The 23,900-nt window shown below is 42.1% G+C and overlaps 1 protein-coding gene across 1 annotated transcript in view; it reads right to left on the bottom strand.

Moving 5' to 3' along the window:
• Positions 1-3,775: 3,775 nt before the first annotated feature.
• gon4la (gon-4 like a) overlaps positions 3,776-23,900 on the bottom strand; it is a 41,643-nt gene continuing 21,518 nt past the window's right edge. Inside the window, exons 16-28 of the mRNA XM_080734735.1 lie at positions 23,368-23,518; positions 22,578-22,725; positions 20,870-20,986; positions 19,786-20,031; positions 18,204-18,660; positions 16,570-16,766; positions 15,766-15,855; positions 14,902-15,099; positions 12,726-12,860; positions 9,579-9,809; positions 8,587-8,684; positions 7,713-7,812; positions 3,776-6,675 (exon numbers count right to left, since the gene is read on the bottom strand). Of these exons, the coding sequence (XP_080590861.1) occupies positions 6,583-6,675; positions 7,713-7,812; positions 8,587-8,684; positions 9,579-9,809; positions 12,726-12,860; positions 14,902-15,099; positions 15,766-15,855; positions 16,570-16,766; positions 18,204-18,660; positions 19,786-20,031; positions 20,870-20,986; positions 22,578-22,725; positions 23,368-23,518 (2,261 nt within the window). The 3' untranslated portion in view covers positions 3,776-6,582. The remainder of the gene's footprint in view (positions 6,676-7,712; positions 7,813-8,586; positions 8,685-9,578; positions 9,810-12,725; positions 12,861-14,901; positions 15,100-15,765; positions 15,856-16,569; positions 16,767-18,203; positions 18,661-19,785; positions 20,032-20,869; positions 20,987-22,577; positions 22,726-23,367; positions 23,519-23,900) is intronic.

The following is a 23,900-nucleotide window of genomic DNA, read 5'->3' as shown; positions in this document are numbered from 1 at the left end:
ACAGCTGTGACTCTCAGGACCTGTCCATAGGAGGACACACATTCTCCAGTGAGAATGCTAGCGAATGACCAAGAGAGACATAACTCATTATGACTAAATGTGAGTGGAACTTTGACTCAAATGACTAAAACTGAATCGAAAAGGTAGGGCTGGGAAGTCTAATAAATTAGAGACTTTGTAATTAATTAATCCAAATTAACCGTATGTGATCATCAGTTACATATTTGTAGGCCTATTTATATCAATTATAAAACAAAAAAGAAAAGAAAACAACTATGTGAGAAAAAAACTAGAAAATGGGAATATGTATTTTAGTGTTATGGTCAATGATAAAACATTCACAGACTTGATTCTGAACCTGCTCTTCTGTGTAAATTGTTAAACCAAATGACATCAATACCTCGACTAGTAGCCTACAGCAACTGTTATTGAATAGAAAGCACTGTTTATTTGCCAGCATTATGCTGTTTTAATTTTTAACATATTGGCATGAGAACTGGGCTTTTGATGTCAATCCTTCTAAGCAAAATGCTGTAATCAGGGGAAGGGGGTACTCGGGGAACTGCAGCTAAAGCAGTTTGAGAACAACTGCCCTATAGCTTAACCCTCTAAGGCCCAAATATAGAAATACTTGAAATAAAAATTTGAAAAAAATCAGATGGTGTTGTAAGTGAGTCCTAATAGGAGGAAAATGTAATGTTTTTTTTCAAAAAAATGTTTTTGTAAAGTTTTATAGCCATAAATCATAAATCATGCTCTAATTTACATATGGGGGATATTTTTCACAATATTAACATATGTACATGTTCTAGACATTCTAATGATCACCAAAAAAAAATAGTACATGCATTTTACTTATGTTTTTGTGAGGAATAGCTTCCATGAAAAAGTGAGATGTTGTTCGTCAAAACTCTGGAATGTCAGCGGGTGTGGCGGGTGTGAATGTCAGCCCCTGTGGGGGGTATTTATATGCAAATATTGTGGCCAATGGCATTGTAATACTAAACAATAGAATCCAATGGTGATGTTTAGGTGGTAGGGGGAGCAAAAATAAAATGATTTAAACCTTTTTTTGGATAAAATACAAACGTTGTAATATTACAACAGTGGGCCTTAGAGGGTTAAAGACGACCAATTTCAACCTATATTCATATAATAGGTCCTCACTAATGTTAATGATAAAACAGCACATTTTTTCCTAGTCGGTCTGTCTCAGAGGAGGGCTGTGGGCAGTTCAGAAACCTATCTCCCAGTGACATCGTCGATGGGGAATCCAAGCTAATAGAAACTGCAGGCTTTCTATTCCTGAAAAGTTGCAATGTTAAAATGGAAGCCATTGTTCTTGTGATAATAAGAAAATCAAAATATTTAAAGAAATCTGCCTAACGATGCCACTGGCAGACGGGTTTTTGAACTGCCCACAGCCCTCCTAAAGCCCTTTGCACACAGGACAGTTGCGCTTTTTTCGTTTGTTGCATGAATAAAATGCATTGGATTTGGTGTGCAATGCTGTGCGAAATCGGCGCTGCGGATCCCAAAAGGAGTCATAAAAGGAGTGATGAGTTTTTTACCGCATGCGACAAGACGCACAAATCGAACTGGGTTCGATCGAGAAAGAAACGCAGTCGCAGCCACTTGTCGCACGGCAAATTCGGATCCGGTGTGCATGAGGTCGTAGACTAGAGAATCATTGTTTTCTTTTTTTTAAATGAAATTGTCCGTTTTATCCGTGCGTATAAACGCGCCTGTGTGCAAAGACCTTTAGAGACAAAGACGATTGTTTTGCTATTCTATCTTGAACGTTAGTGAAGATAGGTTGAAAATTGGTGAAATGTGTATTTCCCAGCTTGTGGGCAGCTAAAGGTTAAAAGAGTAGTTCACCCCCAAAATTACTTTTCTCTATTGATTACTCATGCCATGGAAAAAAAGATTACAGTAAATTTACCCTCATTGATTCTGGATGATGCATTTGGGTCCCCATCCGGAATCAATGAGGGTACATTTATTCTAATAACATTTTTGTATTAAATATTATTGAACTCAATTTAAGTCTCCATGGCGTGAGTAATCAATAGGAAGAAAAAGTCATGTTGTGGGTGAACTACTCCTTTAAAGGAGTAGTTCACCCCCAAAATGACTTTTTTTTCTATTGATTACTCATGCCATGGAGACTAGAGTTCAATAATATTTTTTGTTTTTTGTCACATTCCTAAGACAAACATTTGATTCGAACTGATTTGAACTCTAGTCTCCATGGCATGAGTAATCAATAGAAAAAAAAGTCATTTTGGGGATGAACTACTCCTTTAAGTGTTATCAGTGTTCAGAATTGAGAGCTCTATGTGCAGCGATCCACACGTGTGTGTGGAGCAGATAATAAAGTGAAATATACTGACAGAGGAATAAATGAGAGACATCAGCTCTGCTGCAACTCAATCAAGCTGAACTGAGCGTGTTTATTCAGTCACTCGTTAAATACAGCAATCAGCTGATACTGAGGCCATGGCTACACGGAGCTGGATTTTTCATATATCCCGGTTTTTCAGGTATCCACATATAAAAAAAAAATTATCTAGGTCCACACGACAAAGATATCTAGGTCTAACAAGCACACACACAGTAAAGTCTTCAGAGATAGATATCTGGGTTCCCTGTCTATACGGTTCCAGTGAATCGGATATTTTTCAATGTCTTCAATTATTTATCCGGTTTAAAAAATATCCAGCTTCACAGCCGAAATATCCAGCTTCATGTGGCTGCAAGCCCCAACAGCACAAAAAAATGTCTAGCTTCAGAAATATCCAGCTCCGTGTAGCCATGGCCTTAATAAGCACATCCGGCATTTTCACTTTCATAAGTGTATACAATTACACACTTAAGAACATGCTTGTATGTCAACAATAATAGTTGTGTGGCTTTCAATTAATTTTGTAGCTTGATGAAAATATAATAAAAAAGATATCACTGCACTTTCAGTGGCACAACACATCATCACACAGCACAACAGTTGTTGTTGTCTTGAGTGTAAAGTGCCCAGACAACAGTATTTCTGAAGCTTTCATGCACACTGCTTGTATTTATATGGAAAGAAGAGAAAACCGAGGAGCCAGGAGGAGAGTTCTATTTATTTGATGTATTAGTTATTGGCATTTGAGAATGAGATTATAGCAGGTACTAGATTATAGAGGGGAAAGTGAATGGCAAATTGAGTGTCAAAGTGATTGACAAGTATTTGATGCAATCAGGTGTTTGGATGTACAGTATGGGCTGTCAATTAAGGCCAGAAAGTAGTTTTTTGCCACTCAGTAGGCGTTGCTGCATAACTTCCGGATATGAAGATGATGTCACGCGCATAGCCTCTACAGTATATACATTATATATTTTAGGGTATTTCTGGATGGCGATGTCCTCTCTTTTGATCTACAAGCTCACAGCGTGGCACAAAGTGGCACGCTGTGAGCTGGTATATCTGCCATTTCTTTTGAACGGCCAAAACTAACATCTAAAACGGCACAGATGATTTCCTGGTTTTAATACAAGATTCTCAATAAACATTGGTGGAGTTTGATCCAATGAATAAACTTGTTAAATTCTTAGAGAAAGAGATACTGTCTATCTACTGTATTAGTATCTACTGTATTTATGCATTTACAATAATAAACAGAATCAGACAGAAAGGATTTCTTTCAGTTTAACACAATATTTATTAACAACTTGAACTTGAACCACATTCATGTTCAAATGAACAACACTGTTCATTACATCAATTCAGTAAGAAATCTACAGTGTTCTCCAACAAAACAATAAAACATAAATATCAATAATTATACACAATGGTGTATAGCAAGTCTACAGTACCTGTAATCTCCAAACTTCCAAATATCCTTAGTAAAATTAATAACTACTGTAAATCTAAGTTTAGCAAGATGGCACATCTTCAACAGCTGTGGTTGTACTGGTCAGCTCCCAGTACAACAGTAAAACAGTGTGGTTGTACTGGTCAGCTCCCAGTACAACAGTAAAACACTGTGGTTGTACTGGTCAGCTCCCAGTACAACAGTAAAACACTGTGGTTGTACTGGTCAGCTCCCAGTACAACAGTATCACGTGTGTGTAGACACTAGACTGCTTTCAGTCTAGTGATTAAAGAGCGTACTGTGACTATAACGCCACAGGTTCAATGTAGAGGATGACATTTGACAGGAATTCCCGTGGGTCCCGTGGGATTCCCGCAGGACAGGAGTCAAATTTGTATTAATGCCAGGATCGGGACGGGACAGGAATGAAAATAAACAGGAGTGGGCAGGAGCGGGAATCATCCCAGAACAGTTCATCAAATTGCAGAAATAAATTGCACAGGAAAGTGAGGTCTTTGAACTGCGAACATTATAAAATTATACATTATATAATAATAAACATGATATCAAATATAATATGGATCAAAATAGAAAATCACCTGCGCGATTTTATTTTATTTTCGGGAGCGGGATGTGAACGGGAGTGATTTTGACCAGGAGCGGGATGGGACCAGGAGTCATTGTACAGGAGTGGGACAGGACAGGATTTATTTTTTTACTCTGGCCCAGGATTGGGATGGGACAGGATGTTTTCTGCGGGAGTGGGACGGGACAGGAGTGAAAATCCACTCCCGTGTCATCCTCTACAATGCTTGATGTAAAGGCCAACTCCCGCTTGCAGCGACAAATGACGCGTCGCAGGATGAAAGTGGCGGCGAAACGCTAAAACTACGAGCAGCAGAGGACGTTCGCCGAAGTGAACCTACTTCAAAGGTGCTACCAATGTTACTGAATAAGGCTCTGTTCCATTCAAAGTGTCTTTCAGGGGGTTCCAGATGGCCCACTAAGGGTCCATTTGGTTCCATTTGTACATTCTTTCTCAGAGTTATGGTGGTCCTTGAAATCAAAACGTTTCAGCACCACTGTGTTATACCAAATTGGAACGTAACCTTCATTAGAATCATTGGTACATCGCTGTATGACTGTTCAAATCTCAGAACGTTGTGAGCAGTAGTGATGTGTCATTCATAAGAACGAATCGTGAACGATTCGTTAATTTCCATAAACTGTTACATTCACGCTTTCCTTCATACGCCGTCCCCCCGCCGTAGCACTCGGCACACAGGACGGGAGGGCGGGCTGTACGCGCGATGTAATAAATCTCGCGATAGTGTTTTTCACACGCCGCTACGAACAGTGAACGTGAAAGAATCATTTGAACAGATCATTATCATGAACTAAATGATATGCTCACTGTAATAAACGGTTTTGCACACCACTAGTGAGCAGCAGTGTTCCTCTTGTCGACTAAAACTACGACAAAAAATGTTCGCCGACTACCGTTTTTCACTGACGAGAAACAAAACAAAAAAAGACTCATGGCTTGGTTGCGTGCAGGTGTCACACTCCACAAAATAGCAGATCTACGAGCTCACACCGCGTTGCAAGCTTGCAGATCTGCCATTTTCGGTGGCCCATCTAAAACTCTGCGATTTACGACTCAATCACAGTCTAACAAAACTAAATCAACTGTAGATTTAAGTCGACTAAAATCTTATGATATTTAGTTCAACTAGAACTAGACTAAAAAGTAAAAATGTAATTTTATTCAAAAGAGTTTCTACGACTAAAACTACACCAAATGTTGCTGTCAAAATCAACAGTGGTTGTGGGATGTAGTGCGGCGCTCGACACTTGTTGCTCCAAACATAACTTGGCCTCAAGAGTTATCTGTACCATAGACATAGAAAGGTAGATGTCTCCTTCGGCTGTGGGGCATACAGTATGCATCGAGAAACGAAGGGAATCAGCATCGCTTCCGTGTGCGTCACACATACGGAAGTTGCTAGGCCAATCAGAGACAGGTGGGGGTGGGTCTTTACGTACGCAGCCTGTAAGAACAGCTGAGCCACGCAACATCGTAAGTGGCTCCGTTGAATTGAATTGTAGGATAAGTCCCGGAAAAGACACGCTGTGATTTGCCAGTCGTCACTTATCTGGTAGCAGTGCGGACTACAATGTTGCACGTCGCTCCAATGAACTGCAGAGGCGAATGACGGATGTAGCTTTTTATATCTGATCTGTACTGGTATAGTGAACATTGGCTTGTGCAGTGGTTCTCAACCAGTGGTCCGGGAACAACTAGAGGTCCTTCAGGGGGTTCCAGGTGGTCCCCAGCTAAATGATGGAGAGTTGGACCCTTATAGATCTTTAGATTATTGTTAAACATCTGTGTTAAAAAAAATATTCTAAATCGATCTCAACGTCAATCGTTAATTTGGAACAGCCTCAAGGACCCCCTGGGGGCTAGGGCAATGATCCCAAACTTTTTCCATCAGATTTCTTGCTAATTTCATATATATTTTATTTAAATAGCCAACAGCTCACAACACATCACGTGGTGAGCTTGTAGATGTACTATTGGGCTAAAGAACTGCTGTATCGCTACTGTGTGTCAACTCATGTTCCTAGAACCCTCCTCAAGGACCCTGGGGGTCCCTGAACCCCTCCTTAAGGACCCCTGGGGGTCCCTGGACCCCACTTTAAGAACCACTGGGCTGGTGGGTCAGTCAGGGGCCGCCTCCTGGCTGTAGATTGGCCGATCCTCCACAGAACAGGAGTGGAACAGCTGCATGAGGTGTCTGAACCGATTACTGACCTGGAGGAGAGATGAGAGGAGAGGAGTGAGATTTTTACAGGAAAATGTATTTAAAATACAAACAATTCTTTCTATTTTTATTGTTATTCTGTAAATATGTAATGTTTGAGGTGACACTGGCTCTTCTTCTTTTTTTTTTATGTTTTTTTATCCCACGTTTTTTGCAACCCATTTTTCCTCACCCGGTGACTACCTAACCTGTAGTCCTGGTTTCCGCTCTCCCCCTGCCGCGCCAGGGAACATTGGGGAGCACCCGGCTGGCTAGGGGGAGGTAGTATAGAAACCAGGACTACTGCATGTTTTTGTGTGAGGGCCTATGCCCAAGGAGACACGGGGAGAACATGCAAACTCACCACAGAGAGGCCCTATCGCCAACCCCACCTAGGGTGTGGGTGCTGATGACGCGGGTGGAGGAACACGCCTCCAGCGCCCACAGCTTCCCCCGGCCGGAATGGAACCCAGGATCCCGGGTTCGCCTCCCGGCCGTGACACTACACAAACACTATTTCTGAATGACAGCAACCTTTATAAAAGAAGACATGTCACACATTGCCTGATGTGTTTTTTTTATATGTAAGCTGTATCATTTTACTGAGGTCTCTAAAGAGCAAGAATCGCGTTTCTAATTGTGCGTCTTCTAGTGACATAGCATCGTGAGACTGTCCGTCATTGATATCCTGACAACCAAATCTTGCGATACTACGGAGCCAAAAACGATTACCCGGCGCTGTTTAGATGCCTCAATAAAATGATTCAGTGTGCACCTCCAAAAACAAGTGATTAGAAAACAACCTGTGACGTGGCTTCTTTTATATTCCTGAACAGATTAACTGACGAAGGTCCCAATCTTTCAGGAATAGCCTTTGTTCACAAACTGGTCTACCCAGGCTCTCATCGACTCCCAAGTATTTCACCAAGCTTACGGTTCCATTTTGCCTCCCTTGCGCGTCAATGGCACCTGCCTGGACGGTAGGCTGTCTGTACCTTCTTAATTATAGGCTTGGGGTGAACCAGGAAGCAACTGGTCACTCTCTCACCTCACTGGCCGTCTTTCCCAGCTGGGTGGAGACTCGACGAAACGTCTTCCGATTGGCTCCTCCCCCTTGACAGGCGGTTAGGATGGCCCGGTCTTCCTCTCTGAAATGACCAATAGGAGATAAACACACAACACAACAATACGTCATGGCTCAGTTGTTCATTTGAACATAATAGTTCAAATGAACTGGAACTGTAAATTAAACGATTATTTAATTAACTTTTGCGAATAACCGAGAAGCATGCATGTTTTACTTTTTTTGTCGATATAATGTAGGGGAACAATTTTGTTTTAATCAACTAAATTGATTAATATGATAAACCACTTACACTCCAGAATTGCACAAACATTGCTGACATACAAGCTCACGTGTCGCAACGCCTTGTGAGCTTGTAGATCAGCCATTTTGGCTATAATTTATTTATTTATTTTTTTACCCCTGCACAGAGTCGTCAAATGAGAGAACGAGGTTTAATAACAACAACGTTTCGGTCTAGTAGGACTTCATCAGGTTATCTTAAGGCTTAAGACATTTTCAGATGGGGGTCCACAGTCAAATATATAACAATCTGGGGGTCCCTAGCAGATTTGAGAAGAACTGTTTTTTTTAGAGGACCAGAATGGAGATAAGCACTCATGGCTTTTTTTTAATCCTTGTGATATTATGTGTTGTTGTTTATGGAAGTGACTTTATTCTTTATCAACAAATACATTCAACCAATCGGTCGTGTACGCGCGCGCACACACACACACACACACACACACACACACACACACACACACACACACACACACACACACACACACACACACACACACACACACACACACACACACACACACACACACACACACACACACACAGCTGTACTCACCGCGTCCACACAGTCGCGGTCTCTCCAGTGGGAGGAGTCACGATGACGTTGGTGGCACATAATGGAAGCTCCGCCTCCTCCTCTCTCTGCTCCTCCCCCTAAGATGAGAGAAGACCTTTATTGATCAACCTTTGACAAATGACTGATGAATATTCCATCACAACCGTCCACTCCAAAAACAGCCGCTTCCGCATCGAGCTTGTGCCCTGCACCTCTCCCATACACATTCATTATGGCTATTTTCCTGTTTAATTCCTTAACCCATTCAGAACGGGTACACAGTATTGTGTATTATTATTTTATGCTTTAACTATTGAAAAATAGCAGATATACAAGCTCACAGCGCGGCACCGAGTGCCGCGCTGCGAGCTTGTAGATCTGCTATTTTTGAAAAACCTGATCTTTTACATTTTGACCCTGTCTTTTGAATCCTTCTAAGGTTTTTTGAAAAACCCTATGTTTCTATGTCAGCAATCTGGCGAGCCATCGTCAAAGAAAAGGTCCTTTTCACTTAACTGGAGCTCAGTTAGTCTGTTCTTGAGAGACTACTATGTCAGTGGTTCTCAAACCTTTTCATGTCAAGGACCCCAAAAATTATATTTATTTGGCCACGGAACCCCATCTCAAAATATCTAGTTCCAGGGACCACCCAGAAGCAAAATGTGAGTTACAAACGTACAAACTGATACAGTATGTATTTGGCCACGGACCCCCATCTCAAAATATTTAGTTCCAGGGACCACCCAGAAGCAAAATTTGAGTTACAAACGTTCACTTTAAAAATACATATATTCAAAGATTTGCACACATTTTCATGACTTTTTCCAAAAATAGCAGATATACAAGCTCACAGCGCGGCACCTGGTTAAAGCATTCAATAATTCTAGGCCTAAATGGGTTAAGCCAATCATCTGGGGACCCCCCAAAATAATTAGGGGACCCCCCCCTGGGGTTCCCGACCCACAGGTTGAGAACCACTGCCCTCTACGCACCATCGTTACGATCTCCCTCTGCTCCTCCGTCTCCTCCTCTCTCCCCATCTGTTCTCCTTCTCCCTTCCTCCTCTTGGTTTTGGAACGCTGGCATCCATTCCGGGCATTCTGGGAAATGGAGTCGTCTGCCTCCGCCGGGGTCTCGGGCGGGTCCTCGTCGTCATGGAGGTCTTTGAGGAATACCCAGAATTCCTCCTGGAGGTGGGGGTGGTCTTCAAGGAGGAAGGTGATCTGGGAAACAGGAGTCACATTATTGATGATGAGGAGGAAAATAATAAAATGCCTCGGTTATAATGGGGGCGGACGGGGCTGAAGAGCAGCAGAGGCTTGCTAAGAATGAGAACAGGCTCCAGTAAGCTAGGCTAAGCTAGCTTTCCACGCTTACAATGGGAGTCGACGGAAGTGTCGTAACTCTCTCTTTCTAGGGGTCTGCCCCATAGGACTGAACTACACTAACTACACCTATCAGAATCAAACTTACTCTATATACTGGTGACGTCACAGAGAATGCTGCTTCCTGATTGGCTATGTTTACGCTATAGTCTGGTTGCCCTACTGGCAAACACACTAATAATGTCCTGTACTTGTCACTGTATGTGTGCACATTGTGCATACACAGTGACATGTATCAATAGCAGTGGCTGTTACAGTGCAGGTGCTGCTCTGTAACGTGTGGATGTGGATCAGTAAAGGGTTAAACTTATGACATAAAATGTTGACATAAAATGTTAATGTTTTGGGCGCAATGAACTCATCCTGCTTTAGTGAGCAATTAACTCATCCTGCTTTAGAGAGTAATGAACTCATCCTGCTTTAGTGAGCAATTAACTCATCCTACTTTAGTGAGCAATTAACTCATCCTGCTTTAGTGAGTAATGAACTCATCCTGCTTTAGTGAGTAATGAACTCATCCTGCTTTAGTGTGTAATGAACTCATCCTGCTTTAGTGAGTAATGAACTCATCCTGCTTTAGTGAGTAATGAACTCATCCTGCTTTAGTGAGTAATGAACTCATCCTGCTTTAGTGAGCAATTAACTCATCCTGCTTTAGTGAGCAATTAACTCATCCTGCTTTAGTGAGTAATGAACTAATCCTGCTTTAGTGAGTAATGAACTCATCCTGCTTTAGTGAGTAATGAACTAATCCTGCTTTAGTGAGTAATGAACTCATCCTGCTTTAGTGAGTAATGAACTCATCCTGCTTTAGTGAGTAATGAACTCATCCTGCTTTAGTGAGCAATGAACTCATCCTGCTTTAGTGAGCAATTAACTCATCCTGCTTTAGTGAGCAATTAACTCATCCTGCTTTAGTGAGTAATGAACTCATCCTGCTTTAGTGAGCAATTAACTCATCCTGCTTTAGAGAGTAATGAACTCATCCTGCTTTAGTGAGCAATTAACTCATCCTACTTTAGTGAGCAATTAACTCATCCTGCTTTAGTGAGCAATTAACTCATCCTGCTTTAGAGAGTAATGAACTCATCCTGCTTTAGTGAGCAATTAACTCATCCTGCTTTAGTGAGCAATGAACTCATCCTGCTTTAGTGAGCAATTAACTCATCCTGCTTTAGTGAGTAATGAACTAATCCTGCTTTATTGAGTAATGAACTCATCCTGCTTTAGTGAGTAATGAACTCATCCTGCTTTAGTGAGCAATTAACTCATCCTGCTTTAGAGAGTAATGAACTCATCCTGCTTTAGTGAGCAATTAACTCATCCTACTTTAGTGAGCAATTAACTCATCCTGCTTTAGAGAGTAATGAACTCATCCTGCTTTAGTGAGCAATTAACTCATCCTGCTTTAGTGAGCAATTAACTCATCCTGCTTTAGTGAGCAATTAACTCATCCTGCTTTAGTGAGCAATGAACTCATCCTGCTTTAGTGAGTAATGAACTAACCTGCTTTAGTGAGTAATGAACTCATCCTGCTTTAGTGAGTAATGAACTCATCCTGCTTTAGTGAGCAATTAACTCATCCTGCTTTAGAGAGTAATGAACTCATCCTGCTTTAGTGAGCAATTAACTCATCCTACTTTAGTGAGCAATTAACTCATCCTGCTTTAGAGAGTAATGAACTCATCCTGCTTTAGTGAGCAATTAACTCATCCTGCTTTAGTGAGCAATTAACTCATCCTGCTTTAGTGAGCAATTAACTCATCCTGCTTTAGTGACCAATGAACTCATCCTGCTTTAGTGAGCAATTAACTCATCCTGCTTTAGAGAGTAATGAACTCATCCTGCTTTAGTGAGCAATTAACTCATCCTACTTTAGTGAGCAATTAACTCATCCTGCTTTAGTGAGTAATGAACTCATCCTGCTTTAGTGAGTAATGAACTCATCCTGCTTTAGTGAGTAATGAACTCATCCTGCTTTAGTGAGTAATGAACTCATCCTGCTTTAGTGAGCAATGAACTCATCCTGCTTTAGTGAGTAATGAACTAATCCTGCTTTAGTGAGTAATGAACTCATCCTGCTTTAGTGAGTAATGAACTCATCCTGCTTTAGTGAGCAATTAACTCATCCTGCTTTAGTGAGCAATTAACTCATCCTGCTTTAGTGAGCAATTAACTCATCCTGCTTTAGTGAGCAATTAACTCATCCTGCTTTAGTGAGCAATTAACTCATCCTGCTTTAGTGAGCAATTAACTCATCCTGCTTTAGTGAGCAATTAACTCATCCTGCTTTAGTGAGCAATTAACTCATCCTGCTTTAGTGAGCAATTAACTCATCCTGCTTTAGTGAGTAATGAACTAATCCTGCTTTAGTGAGTAATGAACTCATCCTACTTTAGTGAGTAATGAACTAATCCTGCTTTAGTGAGTAATGAACTCATCCTGCTTTAGTGAACAATGAACTCATCCTGCTTTAGTGAACAATGAACTCATCCTGCCTTCTGCCAACTCGTCTGTGGACGTGATAACGGGGGCCCCCATATCTCGTTCCTGGACGTGTTTGGTTCCATGAGAGTTAAATTAAGTATTTGTCCTAATCAGCTAACCAAGCATTCATCTCCATCTTGACAAAACAAGGATGGAATTCAGGGAGACTGCCGTCAATACCCAAACCGCCACAATCCTCCCCTCTGCCCTTGTGCTGCGTGACAGCCGTGCCACGTAGTTCCTTAACAGCAGTAGCAGTGTCAGTACCTTGCTGATGTCGGGGGCGGAGCTTCCCTGCAGAACAGACACCACCTCCTGGAAGTGGGAGGAGTCTGGGCCCAGGCTCTGCTCCAGGTGGCGCAGGAAGGTCCTGCTGCGCTCGAACAGACGCTGCTCTGCCACCTAGAGGACGGACAGCAGAACAGCAGCTCAGACTCAAGGCCCGGTCACACAGCTATATGACACGCATCGTGCCTACACCTCTGAAACGCATGCAGACTCCTGTCAAGGCGCTACGCATCACGCCAACGTATCCGAGACACATACGGAGGCACATACCCGTCGGACCAGTACAGGTAATGTTCTACTTACCCAAAGCTTGTGCCCACTTGCCCGAAAATTATAACTATGAATGCAAGTGTCAACCCCTGCATATAGAAGCGTTACATACAGAAAGTGTAAATTATGAAAAAAGTAAACAAGTTAATAAGGAGATTTCTGCCAGACAGTGATGATAAACTACATACACTACTACACACTAGGGCTGCACAATAAATCGTTATTGAGGTATGACCATGCGCAATATCAGTATCACGAAAGCCAACGATATCGCGATATATCGCCCTGGGTAATACATCGTCCATATCGCCCAAATCGTTGCCTTTTGCTACACATTGACTATCAAAATAACAAGTGTGGGAACCCAGTAGCACTTTAAATCAAGAGTGATATTGACCTATTATGCTGTTTTTTAAACAATGCTTAGTTTTAGTGCTTTTTCACTGTTGCAACACTTAACACATCTGGTGCCAACCCTGAGTTTCCCGAGTTTGTATTGGTACCAACGCTGTGCCAACCCCGAGTTTCCCGAGTTTGGGCCGTTTTTGAAAAAAAATATATATTTTAAATATTTTTAAAAAAATATATATTTTTTTTCCAAAATTTCCAGAAATGTATTAGGCATGATCGCGATCGCGAAATTGCATGTTTAACCCCCATACCAACCCATTCTTTCAAACATTGCAGCCATGTTTGTTTACATCTGAAGAAAACATAATGGCCCATAAATCATGAATGCCTGAACGGATTTCCGAGCGGATGTTTTTGTTTGAAAGCTGTGAACAGTGTGCACACACGTGGTGCATCAGCTAGGCATGGGCGTGCACTTTTTACACAATTGCGCAATTACATGGAAGTCTATGGTAACCATGGCAACGTGGGACATTGAAGAGAAAAAATCATAGCAACATAAGTGTTAAAACATTTGAATATGAAATACGGAAATATTGTACGGTAATATTGTGTATCGTATCGATATCGAAATATTTGGCATAAATATCGAGATATGAGATTTGCTCCATATCGTGCAGCCCTACCACACACACATACAGTATATGGTATTTGGAGGACATCAACACTTTCCAATGGTGATTTTCTGGATGCCATTATAACAACACTTTCTCTTGTGACGACCAGGAAAATTATCTTCACAACGCCTTTATTTCCCAAATGCTTCTATACTTGTAGGGACATTTGGCCCTCAAGAGTAATTACACCAGGGGTTTTCAAAGTGGGTGACGGGGCACCCTGGGGTGCCGTGGCGGTAGTCCAGGGGTGCCGCAAGATACTTTGATAATATTTGGAATTTATTTGGACAATTGAAAAAATATTTAGTATCATTTTAAACCTGAAGTACAAAGTTATTTTCAGTCAGTTCTAACCAAAATGGCTATTATCTCAACGTTTTTCTCGCAACATAATCACTAAGATATCGTCACTGTCGGGCAGAAACCTTGTATCTCCTCATGTCTTTTGCCCTGCTTCATCATACAAGACCGTCGCACAAAACGAGTGAAAACAGCCGATCTACTCGCGATGCGAGGCGTCGTGTGCTTGTAGATCGGCTGTTTTCACTAGTTTAGTACATTTTATAGATGATAAATACAAAACGAACATACAAGGTTTCCACCCGACAACGACGATATGCTATAAATATAAGGTGCTGGGAGTGAAAATTATAATGTACTGTAGGGGTGCCTCGGATTAAAAAAAAATATTTATGGGGTGCCCTGAGACAAAAAGGTTTGGGGCAGACAAGCACAGACAAGTTCCAGGGCTAGTAGGCTAGTAGGCTACGTCTGAACACACACACACACACACACACACACACACACACACACACACACACACACGTATACACACACACGTATACACACACACGTACCAGTCCACAGTGCTGAGCGTGTGCAGGTGTGAGGAAGGCAGCGTAGTCTCTGAGGACTTGAGGCCAGCGGTCCAGTATGTCTGCCAGTGTGCCGTAGAGCTCTACTGGGCATGCCCGCGCGCCGTCGCGCTCAAACCGCTCCAACACGCCCAACAAACGCTCTGCTTTGTCCGGGGCGAGAGACACACACTGACACAACTAGAGCGGGGGGAGAGAGAGAGAGAGGGAGGGAGAGAGGGAAGGAGAGAGGGAGGGAGGGAGAGAGAGAAATCAAAATATAATATATATAAGTTTTCAAAAAATGTCAAACTCTTTTTTACCGAAAATAGCAGATCTACAAGCTCACAACGTGTCGCATCGCATGGTTAATGTATGTTTTGTAATAATGAATATGTGAACTCATGGTCTAACGCTGTGGACCGGTGAGACAAAACCTTGCCGTTTGTGATGCCCCGAAATAAAAGATCATTTGACAGCCAACTCCAAGATGAGAGCCAAAGATATTATTATGCCAATGTACTATTAGAGTTGTCAAGGGGAAAGGTGGATCAAAAGTGTGGATTTGATCCCGGGGCGACACGGTTTTGGGATGAGCACTCCATTTTGCACCCTCGTCTCAACTGTGCAGCAAAAAAATAAAAGATTTAAAAAAAATAAGAGAATAAATACAAATAAAAATAATTAAAAAACATGAATTAACCGGTTAATGCTGACGGCTAACCATTTGCCAAATTAACCGTCAGTGACATCCCTAGTAGGCCACTTTATTTTCTTTCCCTGTATCTTGTATGTTTTTAACTGCTGTTATTTTTCAGCACACAGTTCAACGTTTTGTTTAACAAAGACAGACAGACAGGTTCTCACTCTGTTGGTGTAATCCTGAGCGAAGGCCAGGACGTCCGTCTCTCTCTGATCCTCACTTTCATCATCACACCACAGACTGGACCCTGCAGGCTGCACGCACACGCACAACACACACAGGATTGAAGCAAAGACAAATGTTAACTCATTAGAGGTCGACGACGTGGCAACGTGTCAATCTCTTTGATGTCTCTGTGTGCCCGTTGACGCGTTTGACACGCTGAACAGTAAACTATACTGTAGCTACTGTACCAGGCTACGGCGGAGACGAAAAACACTCCATTTACCAAAATGCAGCGTGAGATCACGTGACCGGGAAAGTGCTGTCTCCCTAATAGACATGCATGCACGCTGCTGCAGAAAAGTGCATTTTTCTCCTAATCTAGCTTTTAAATCACCTTCATGTTCAAAGCGCGGCCTTTTCTACCGGCCGTTACAAAAGCACTGTGGCCCACGATTGTTTAAAAACGGTCCTGACTGAAAGAAAATAGTATCGTGATAAACAGGACATGCTTGGATTACATTTAATCTGATTACTTTTTTGCCAGGAGGGCCTCAAAGGTAGGTAAAAGGGCAGACAAAATCTCAGACTGAGGTTTAACCTTTGATTTGATGAAACATCCCTGACCATTAGAGTTGTATGGACTGGGACAGTACTGATGTGTCTAAGTGTCCATTATGTAACAAACCCTTCCATTTTGATGCACTCTAAAACGAAACAAAACTAAATCCCTAAGCTAAAACGGACGACAACCATCGATTGTCCAATGACTTCATCTGGTGATCTCGTCACTCGTCTGGTCTCACCTCTTCCTCCTCGGGGTCGCTGAGGTCGTCGTCGGGGGCGACACTCCCTGCGTGCGACGGCGAGGAGTCCGACAGAACCAGGCGGAAAGGTGACCCCGGGTCACTGCCTTCATCGTCTCCTAGCTCCTCGTCTCCTTCTTCAGCTTCTCTCTCCTCATCTCCTAGCCCCTCGTCTCCTCTCTCACCTCTCTCCAGGCCTGTCGCAATTATTACATAATCACAATGGCTGCGTCCGAAATCCACCCTATTCTCTAATGTAGTGTACTAAAAGGGGGCTCCGCCATTTTGAACTAGTGTCCGAATGTATAGTGAGCATTTTTGTACCCTAATATAGTGTACTGAAGTATCCCACAATGCATTTGGATTTGTAGTGAGCATTCGATGGTCACTATTCAAGCGCTATTCAAGCCCTGCCGCCCCACAATGCACTGCGCTGCGGCCGCTGTCTCGCGCTTTGAGCACGCACATGCGGTGTGCACGCGCACACGCACACTGCAGGCTCGTCTCTGCGTCTCTGCATGGCAGGAGGAGTAGCCACCTGTTGCTGAGCAAACGCAACAGAGCCGTCCGTAGCAGAACCACCGGCTAAAGAAAACAACTGTCCACAGCATTGTCACCAGAGAACAAAATTTGCTTTTCATCATTTAATGATGAAAACAGCTCTAAAGTTGTTTATGAAGAGAATATACGAGAATAGACGCTGGAGGCTTTTGTTTTTCGATCTTTTCTTCCCAACCTTCCACAGCTGATAATAATCATGATAAAATAATTTTATTTAAATTAGCAAGAATAACCTATTTTATCACAAACATGGGTGTATGTCTGCATGTGAGACAAATGAATGTGGCATAAACATTATTCATTCATTGATTCACCAATGAATGAATACAATTTAAAACATATATATAGGCCTATATATTTTTTAACATTATTTTATTGAATTGTGATGAATAAAAACATAATTATATTTGGCCTATTTCTCATAATAACAACGCAACATGTTGGTATGTTATTTCCAATCCACAAGCATTGGGGAGTTGATGTACAAGCTCACAACGCGTCGCTTCGCCCCCTGTTGAGAGCTTGTAGATCGGCTATTATTTATTGCTCCAAAAGCCAGCGCTAGAGTGTTTTAACTGTGCGACAGCGATGACGCAACCAGATGGCGACGGGGTAGTGTCCGAAATGCGCTGATTTGTTCACTACTGTAGTACACTACATCTGGATCCCTCATTTAGGGTTAGGAAGTAGGGAACGTGTTCCGCATTTCGGACACAGCCAATGATTTTGCCATAATCGTTGTAATCACTTACACGTTGAAAAATGTTCATTTATTTTCAAACATTTTCAAAAATAGGGGAAATAGCCAATCTACAAGCTCACAACGCGATGTGAGCTTGTAGATAGGCTATTTCCTCTATCGATTTCCTTTTTGAACTATAAAGCTGTCAAATATGTCAGTCATTTCTTTGTATATTTAGGTTATGTGTCATATCTGTCATGTGCAACTTCAAAGCCTACAGGCCAAACAGAAATGTAAATGTCAACGACAAAAACACAATCACATCGTTCATAGCAATTATTTGAGTGACAATTAATGGTCATGTATAATGTCAAGATGGTGACAGCCTTACCTCTCTCCTCACCTCCACTCGTCTCTCCTGTCCCTCCGTCCGGCTGCGTCGTGTGACGAGGAGGAGGAGGCGGTCTCCGCGGCAACAGCGGCGGTGGTCTCCCGGGCAACCGGCCCAGCCTGGCAAAGGTCCTGTACCTCTGACTGATCGATGACAGCACCGTCACGGCCGGCAGAGGAGGAGGAGGAGGAGTAGGAGAAGGAGGAGTAGGAGAAGGAGGAGTAGGAGAAGGAGGAGTAGGGGAGGAGACGACGGGAGCGGAGGCGACCGGCGGCGCCGGGAGCGGCGACCGACACAGGGGCGAGCCGGGGGAGAGGGGGCGGTGCGGGGGGGAGCCGGTGGAGAGGGGACGGGGCGACGAGGACGCGGGGACCACGGAGGGCGGGGCAGGTGGAGGGAGGGTGGGAGGGGTGGAGGAGGAGGAGGGGGGAGGAGGTTTGGAGGGAAGGGCCGTTTCCTAGGGGTGGACGATATGGTGAGAAATATCGTTTTAGAGACAATTTACAATTTACAATTCAGGCATTTAGCAGACGCTCTTAATCCATTTAGAAAGGGTACACATTATTGCGTATCATTATTTTATGCTTTAACTATGGGGCTTTTAAGCCGTGACATCATTTTGTAGGCAGAGGAGAACTCTGCCCCCAGAGCATTTTCTGTCCCTCGCTATTTCAACAGATCCGAGACAAAAATAACGACTAAAGTATAATTCTAACACTTTCCTTTCAACAATGAGAAGAAAAATGTGTAAATAGTAAAAATAGTAAAAAGATTCACGGAAACTGGGGGCAGAAATTCTCCTCTGCCTACAAAATTATGTCATACTTAACAGCCCCATTGAAAAATAGCAGATATACAAGCTCTGCGAGCTTGTAGATCTGCTATTTTTGAAAAATCGTGAACATTCGAATTTTGACCCGGTTCTATAAGTGTCTTTTGAATCCTAAGGTTTCTTGAAAAACCCTATGTTTCTATGTCAGCAATCTGGCCAGCCATCATCAAAGAAAAGGTCCTTTTCACTTAACTGGAGCTCAGTCAGTCTGTTCTTGAGAGACTGCTATGTCTGCTCTTACCACGATCTAACTGAGTTACCCAAACTAACTGTAACATATATATCGTGATACAATACAATTATATAAAAAATAAATCCTGTTGAATTGTTAATACAGAGATTCATTGCAGAATCCATTTAAACCTACATTTTTGTCTAAATCAGTAGTTCTCAAACTTTAAAATGTCAAGGTCTCCCATTAACTCTGACAGTATTCAAGTGAAACCAAATGGACCCTTACGGGTCCATTGGGTTTCATTAGTATACTGTCAGTAACATACTTACAGTATTAGGGTATTTATTTTTTCCCAAAAGGAACCCAGAGAGTCCCTGGACCCCACTTTGAGGACCACTGGTCTAAATGGTCTGTTACTCCTTTTAGTTTTTGTCACCTTGTAGGTGGTTGTACTGTTAAATAACTTGAAAAATAACCATACAAACCAACATGAAAAAGAAATGTGATAAGATTGTGTATCGTCATGATACAGCTTGGAAAAATATTGTGACGTTGCATTTTTCCATATCACCCACCCCTGGCGTTCCCGCCGCCACGAAACCCTGGCGTCGGAAGATGAGGTTCGGGGGCAGGCGGGGCGGGTAGCGCAGGCCACTCGGGACCCGACCTTTCTGTGAGGACGCCAGCAGTGCCCGGGGCTGACGGGCGGCTCCGGGGCCGGCGGTTACGGGACGAGAGGCGGAGTCAGTGGGGAGGTCGCCGCGGGCAATGTTGTTGTTGTTGTGCTGCTTGAGTATCCGGTGGATGAGTGGAACACTCCGCTGGTAAAAAAAGAAAGAAAGAAATGTGATTTAAATGGATTTATGAAAACATTAAAAATAAACAAACATGACTTAAATGGATTTAAAGGGGTATTTCACTTTAAAAAAAAACTTTTTTCATCTAATCAGGCTTTTGTGAACACCCTGAACAGTTTTTAATTTGCTTCATTCAATATTTAGATATTTGATGTAAATGTTACCAGGCCCTCCAGGCCCTCCACACACACGCCCATTGTAACTTCAAACTCCATTTTAACCATGAAAGATTCATTAAAAACACCCATTATTTTTTCTGTTGACTCATACTACCCTCCTAATACGTGAGCAGGCTGTGTTTTTTCGATATATTTTTTTCATTTATTTTTAATAATTTTTTATTGTATTTACTTTTGAATTATATTTAATTTTGAATCAAGCAAATTGAAAACTGTACAGGGTGTTCATAAAAGCCTGATTAGATGATAAAATGACCAAAAGTTTTTTTGAAAGTGAAATACCCCTTTAAATATTATTTAAAGATATACAGTCAATCAAACAAATGGAACGTTGTTGCTGTCAGAACACAACAGCGTCGCTCAAAAGTAGTATAGATAAAATAGAACATGTACAAGCTCACAATGCGTGCACAACAAAGTGTAATACAGGGTTAAGTTGTTGATCAGTTCAACTCGATTATAACAAACCTATTTGGATTGTTTTGTGTTGATTCGTTGATATAACAATTTTTTTTAGCCATTAAATAATAAATATCAGTTTCAATATACTTTCGGTTTCTTGTTATTGTTGGTATTAAGCACATCAATGGAAACAGAATCAAATAAGTAGAAGGTGAGGTTACACTCAGCCAGTGAGGTGTTATGTTGCCGTCTTTCTCCACAGGGGGGCGCTGGTCTGTAGGCTTCACTCTGCGACATGCTAGCAGCATCGAACCCACCACACGCTGGCGATGATATGTCTAGACACACACACACACACACACACACACACACACACACACACACACACACACACACACACACACACAGAGAGATCGGAAAAGAGATAAAAAAAAGAGCAGATCTACAAACTCACAGCACGCCGTACCGCGACACCTCGTGAGGTTGTAGATCGGCTATTCTCACATTGCCGTTGTATAGGGTAAAGATGTTAAACTGGTTTTGATGCTATATTAACTCAGTTAGCTGGGGACCCCCTGGAACCCTCTCAAGGACCGCTCTCAAGGATCCACTGTATTAGATTAATGCTGTGGAAAACTTGACACCCAATCTGGTAGCCTACGAAAATAAATCCCTAAACCCTTGTTAGGTTTAAGGACTGGGTTTAAGAGTGTTCCCCTGTTTTATAAATGAGTTATGCAGCAATGTTATACACCGAAAGATAGACGATCTACAAGCTTGCAAGATCTGCTATTTTACGGCTATCGTTTGGCAATTTTATGCTATTTTCAATGCCATTCTATCATTTTGTGTATATTAATGCAAATGTGTGATTATGTTAAGTTGCAAAACTTATACTTGGAAAGAAAAAAAAATAGCATATCTAACAACGTGGCTCGTTGTGAGTTTGTAGATCTGCTATTTCCACTGTTTTTGAAAGTTTTGGAAAATATAAAAAAGAAAGTCAACATGGACACGATTATGAATGTTGAGAAAATAATTGCTCAAGCAACAACTAGAAGCTAGTTACCATTTTTTAGGTTTTTAGAAACTTTTTTTTTACTGATTAGGTGTATGGTCTACCTATGTTATTGTTTTTTCTAGATTGAATAGATTGTATTACCTGCTTATTGTAAGTCGCTTTGGATTAAAAGCGTCTGCTAAATGCCTAAACGGTAAACTGTAATTGAGATTATCTCAAATAGTCACGATTAGACCATTATGTCAGTGGGTCACAAAGTTGGGGTCAAGAAGATATTACAAAAAAAATGTACCTGTATATGAATATTATGAAATACAATGTAAAGATTATTACAAATACATTTTACCCATAACGCAACATAGCCCTAGGCTTAATACATTACATGTTGTGCACCAAACGTGCACTTTTATGTGCATAAAATCACTTCCAGGGTTAGGTTGGGCTTGCGAGTCAATGGCAGCATTATTTTGGGAACATTACTTTTTCTCCTTTTATACTTGAACCCTAGTGTCCATATTCTGAGAACTTTAGCCAAAAATCTACAAGATCGGCTATTTAGCATAGCGCTTTGGTGTAGAGGGGAAAAAGAGCAGACTAAGTACAGAGTGAAAGGTAACATTTATTAAGTATTGACGGTTCAAGTGGTTAAATATTTGAAAACACAAATTGACATGAATCCAAAATATACTGATGATTGTGCTGTCAAACGATGAAACTATATGGAATCTATGAAAAGGTTGTGGGCGTCCCTGCTTCATCTCTCTCTCAACTAAGGGGTCCTTGGCCTGAAAACGTTGAAGACCCCTGGAATAGATAATAACTGTGACAGGAATGTGTGTGTGTGCGCGTGTGCGTGCGTGCGTGTGTGTCTGTGTGTGTGTGTGTGTGTGTGTGTGTGTGTGCGTTACCTTGACTATGTTGTCGGGGGTGTTGAGGCGACAGCACTGCTTGATCCTGTCTTTGATCTGAGGCGTGGTCTTCCTCAGGACAAAGTCACTGACCATCCTGTGGGGGTCCAGGGACCCCTGCATGTCCATTAACCCTAGCACTAACAGACTGACACACCACACACACACACACATACATTAACCCATCAAGACATGGAACGCACCTGTGTCATTATAGATTTTAACCGATCTAACCCATATTTTATACTTTGGCAATTCAAAAATAGCAGATCTACAAGCTCATAAAGCGGCACCAAGGGCCGCGTTATGAGCTTGTAGATCTGCAATTTTTGAAAAATCTTGAAAGTTTGTGCAAATCTTTGAATATCCTACTAATAATCGACTGAATTATCCGATGTATGTCTGATATAAACGCATGCTGACATGACTGATACTAAACAATGTCCAAATATGGAGATGACCGACATCACTGACACTGATCCTCCTGTATAGAAAGTCGACGGGAGCCCAACTTGATTTGGCCGCTGTGGCGACCCCGAAGGTCGCCAACTAGGGCACCCTAGCTAAATCATTAGGGCATGCCTTGGGCTACATCTGTGCAAAATTCGGCGCTTTTAGACTAATATAGCGCGAAACATCCCTAACACCCCCGACTATTAGTTGCGCCAGTAAACCATGCCCACTACTATGCCCCATATGAATCGGAACGACGACGACAATTATGCGAATGAATCAATCATATAATTATCTCTACGATCAGGTCATCACTGTGACAGGCCCGGGGTCTCACCAGTCCTCGGCTGCAGTGAAGTTGTTGTTCCTGCGGGGGCAGTAGTGCTGGGGGTCCAGGCTCCAGCAGGGCAGCAGCTCAGGGTGCATGAAGACGCTGCGCGTGGCAAACAGCCAGGCCAGCTCTGAGGGCATCACTGGATACACACGCTCTGTACACACACATGTACATGCACATCCACACACACAATGCGTTTTAACACTTTCCGTGACTTAGTTAACATTTTCACAAATACTTTATGCTTTCAGTCTCTAGTTTAGTCTTCTTTCAATATCATGATATGCTTTTTTTGTAAATTATGCTCCCATTCATTTGAAAGAATTGCTGCCCTTTCATCCATTAGCTTTACTTTTAGCAGATAGATTTTTTTTTGTAGTATTAATGTTATACAATAGCATTAATATAAAGACATTAAAAATCTATATAACTCTTTGCCAATTATTTGGAGGCCAACTTGCAATATCCTCACAGCCCGTAGGTTGGGAATCACCGATATAGAACATGTAATTGAGACAGACAAACAGACAGACAGG

The sequence above is a fragment of the Nannobrachium achirus genome, assembly GCF_963921795.1.
Source record: "Nannobrachium achirus genome assembly, chromosome: 10".
NCBI lineage: Eukaryota > Metazoa > Chordata > Actinopteri > Myctophiformes > Myctophidae > Nannobrachium > Nannobrachium achirus.
The sequence above is the reverse complement of the archived record's forward strand: the minus strand, read 5'-3'. Positions and strand labels throughout refer to the sequence as shown.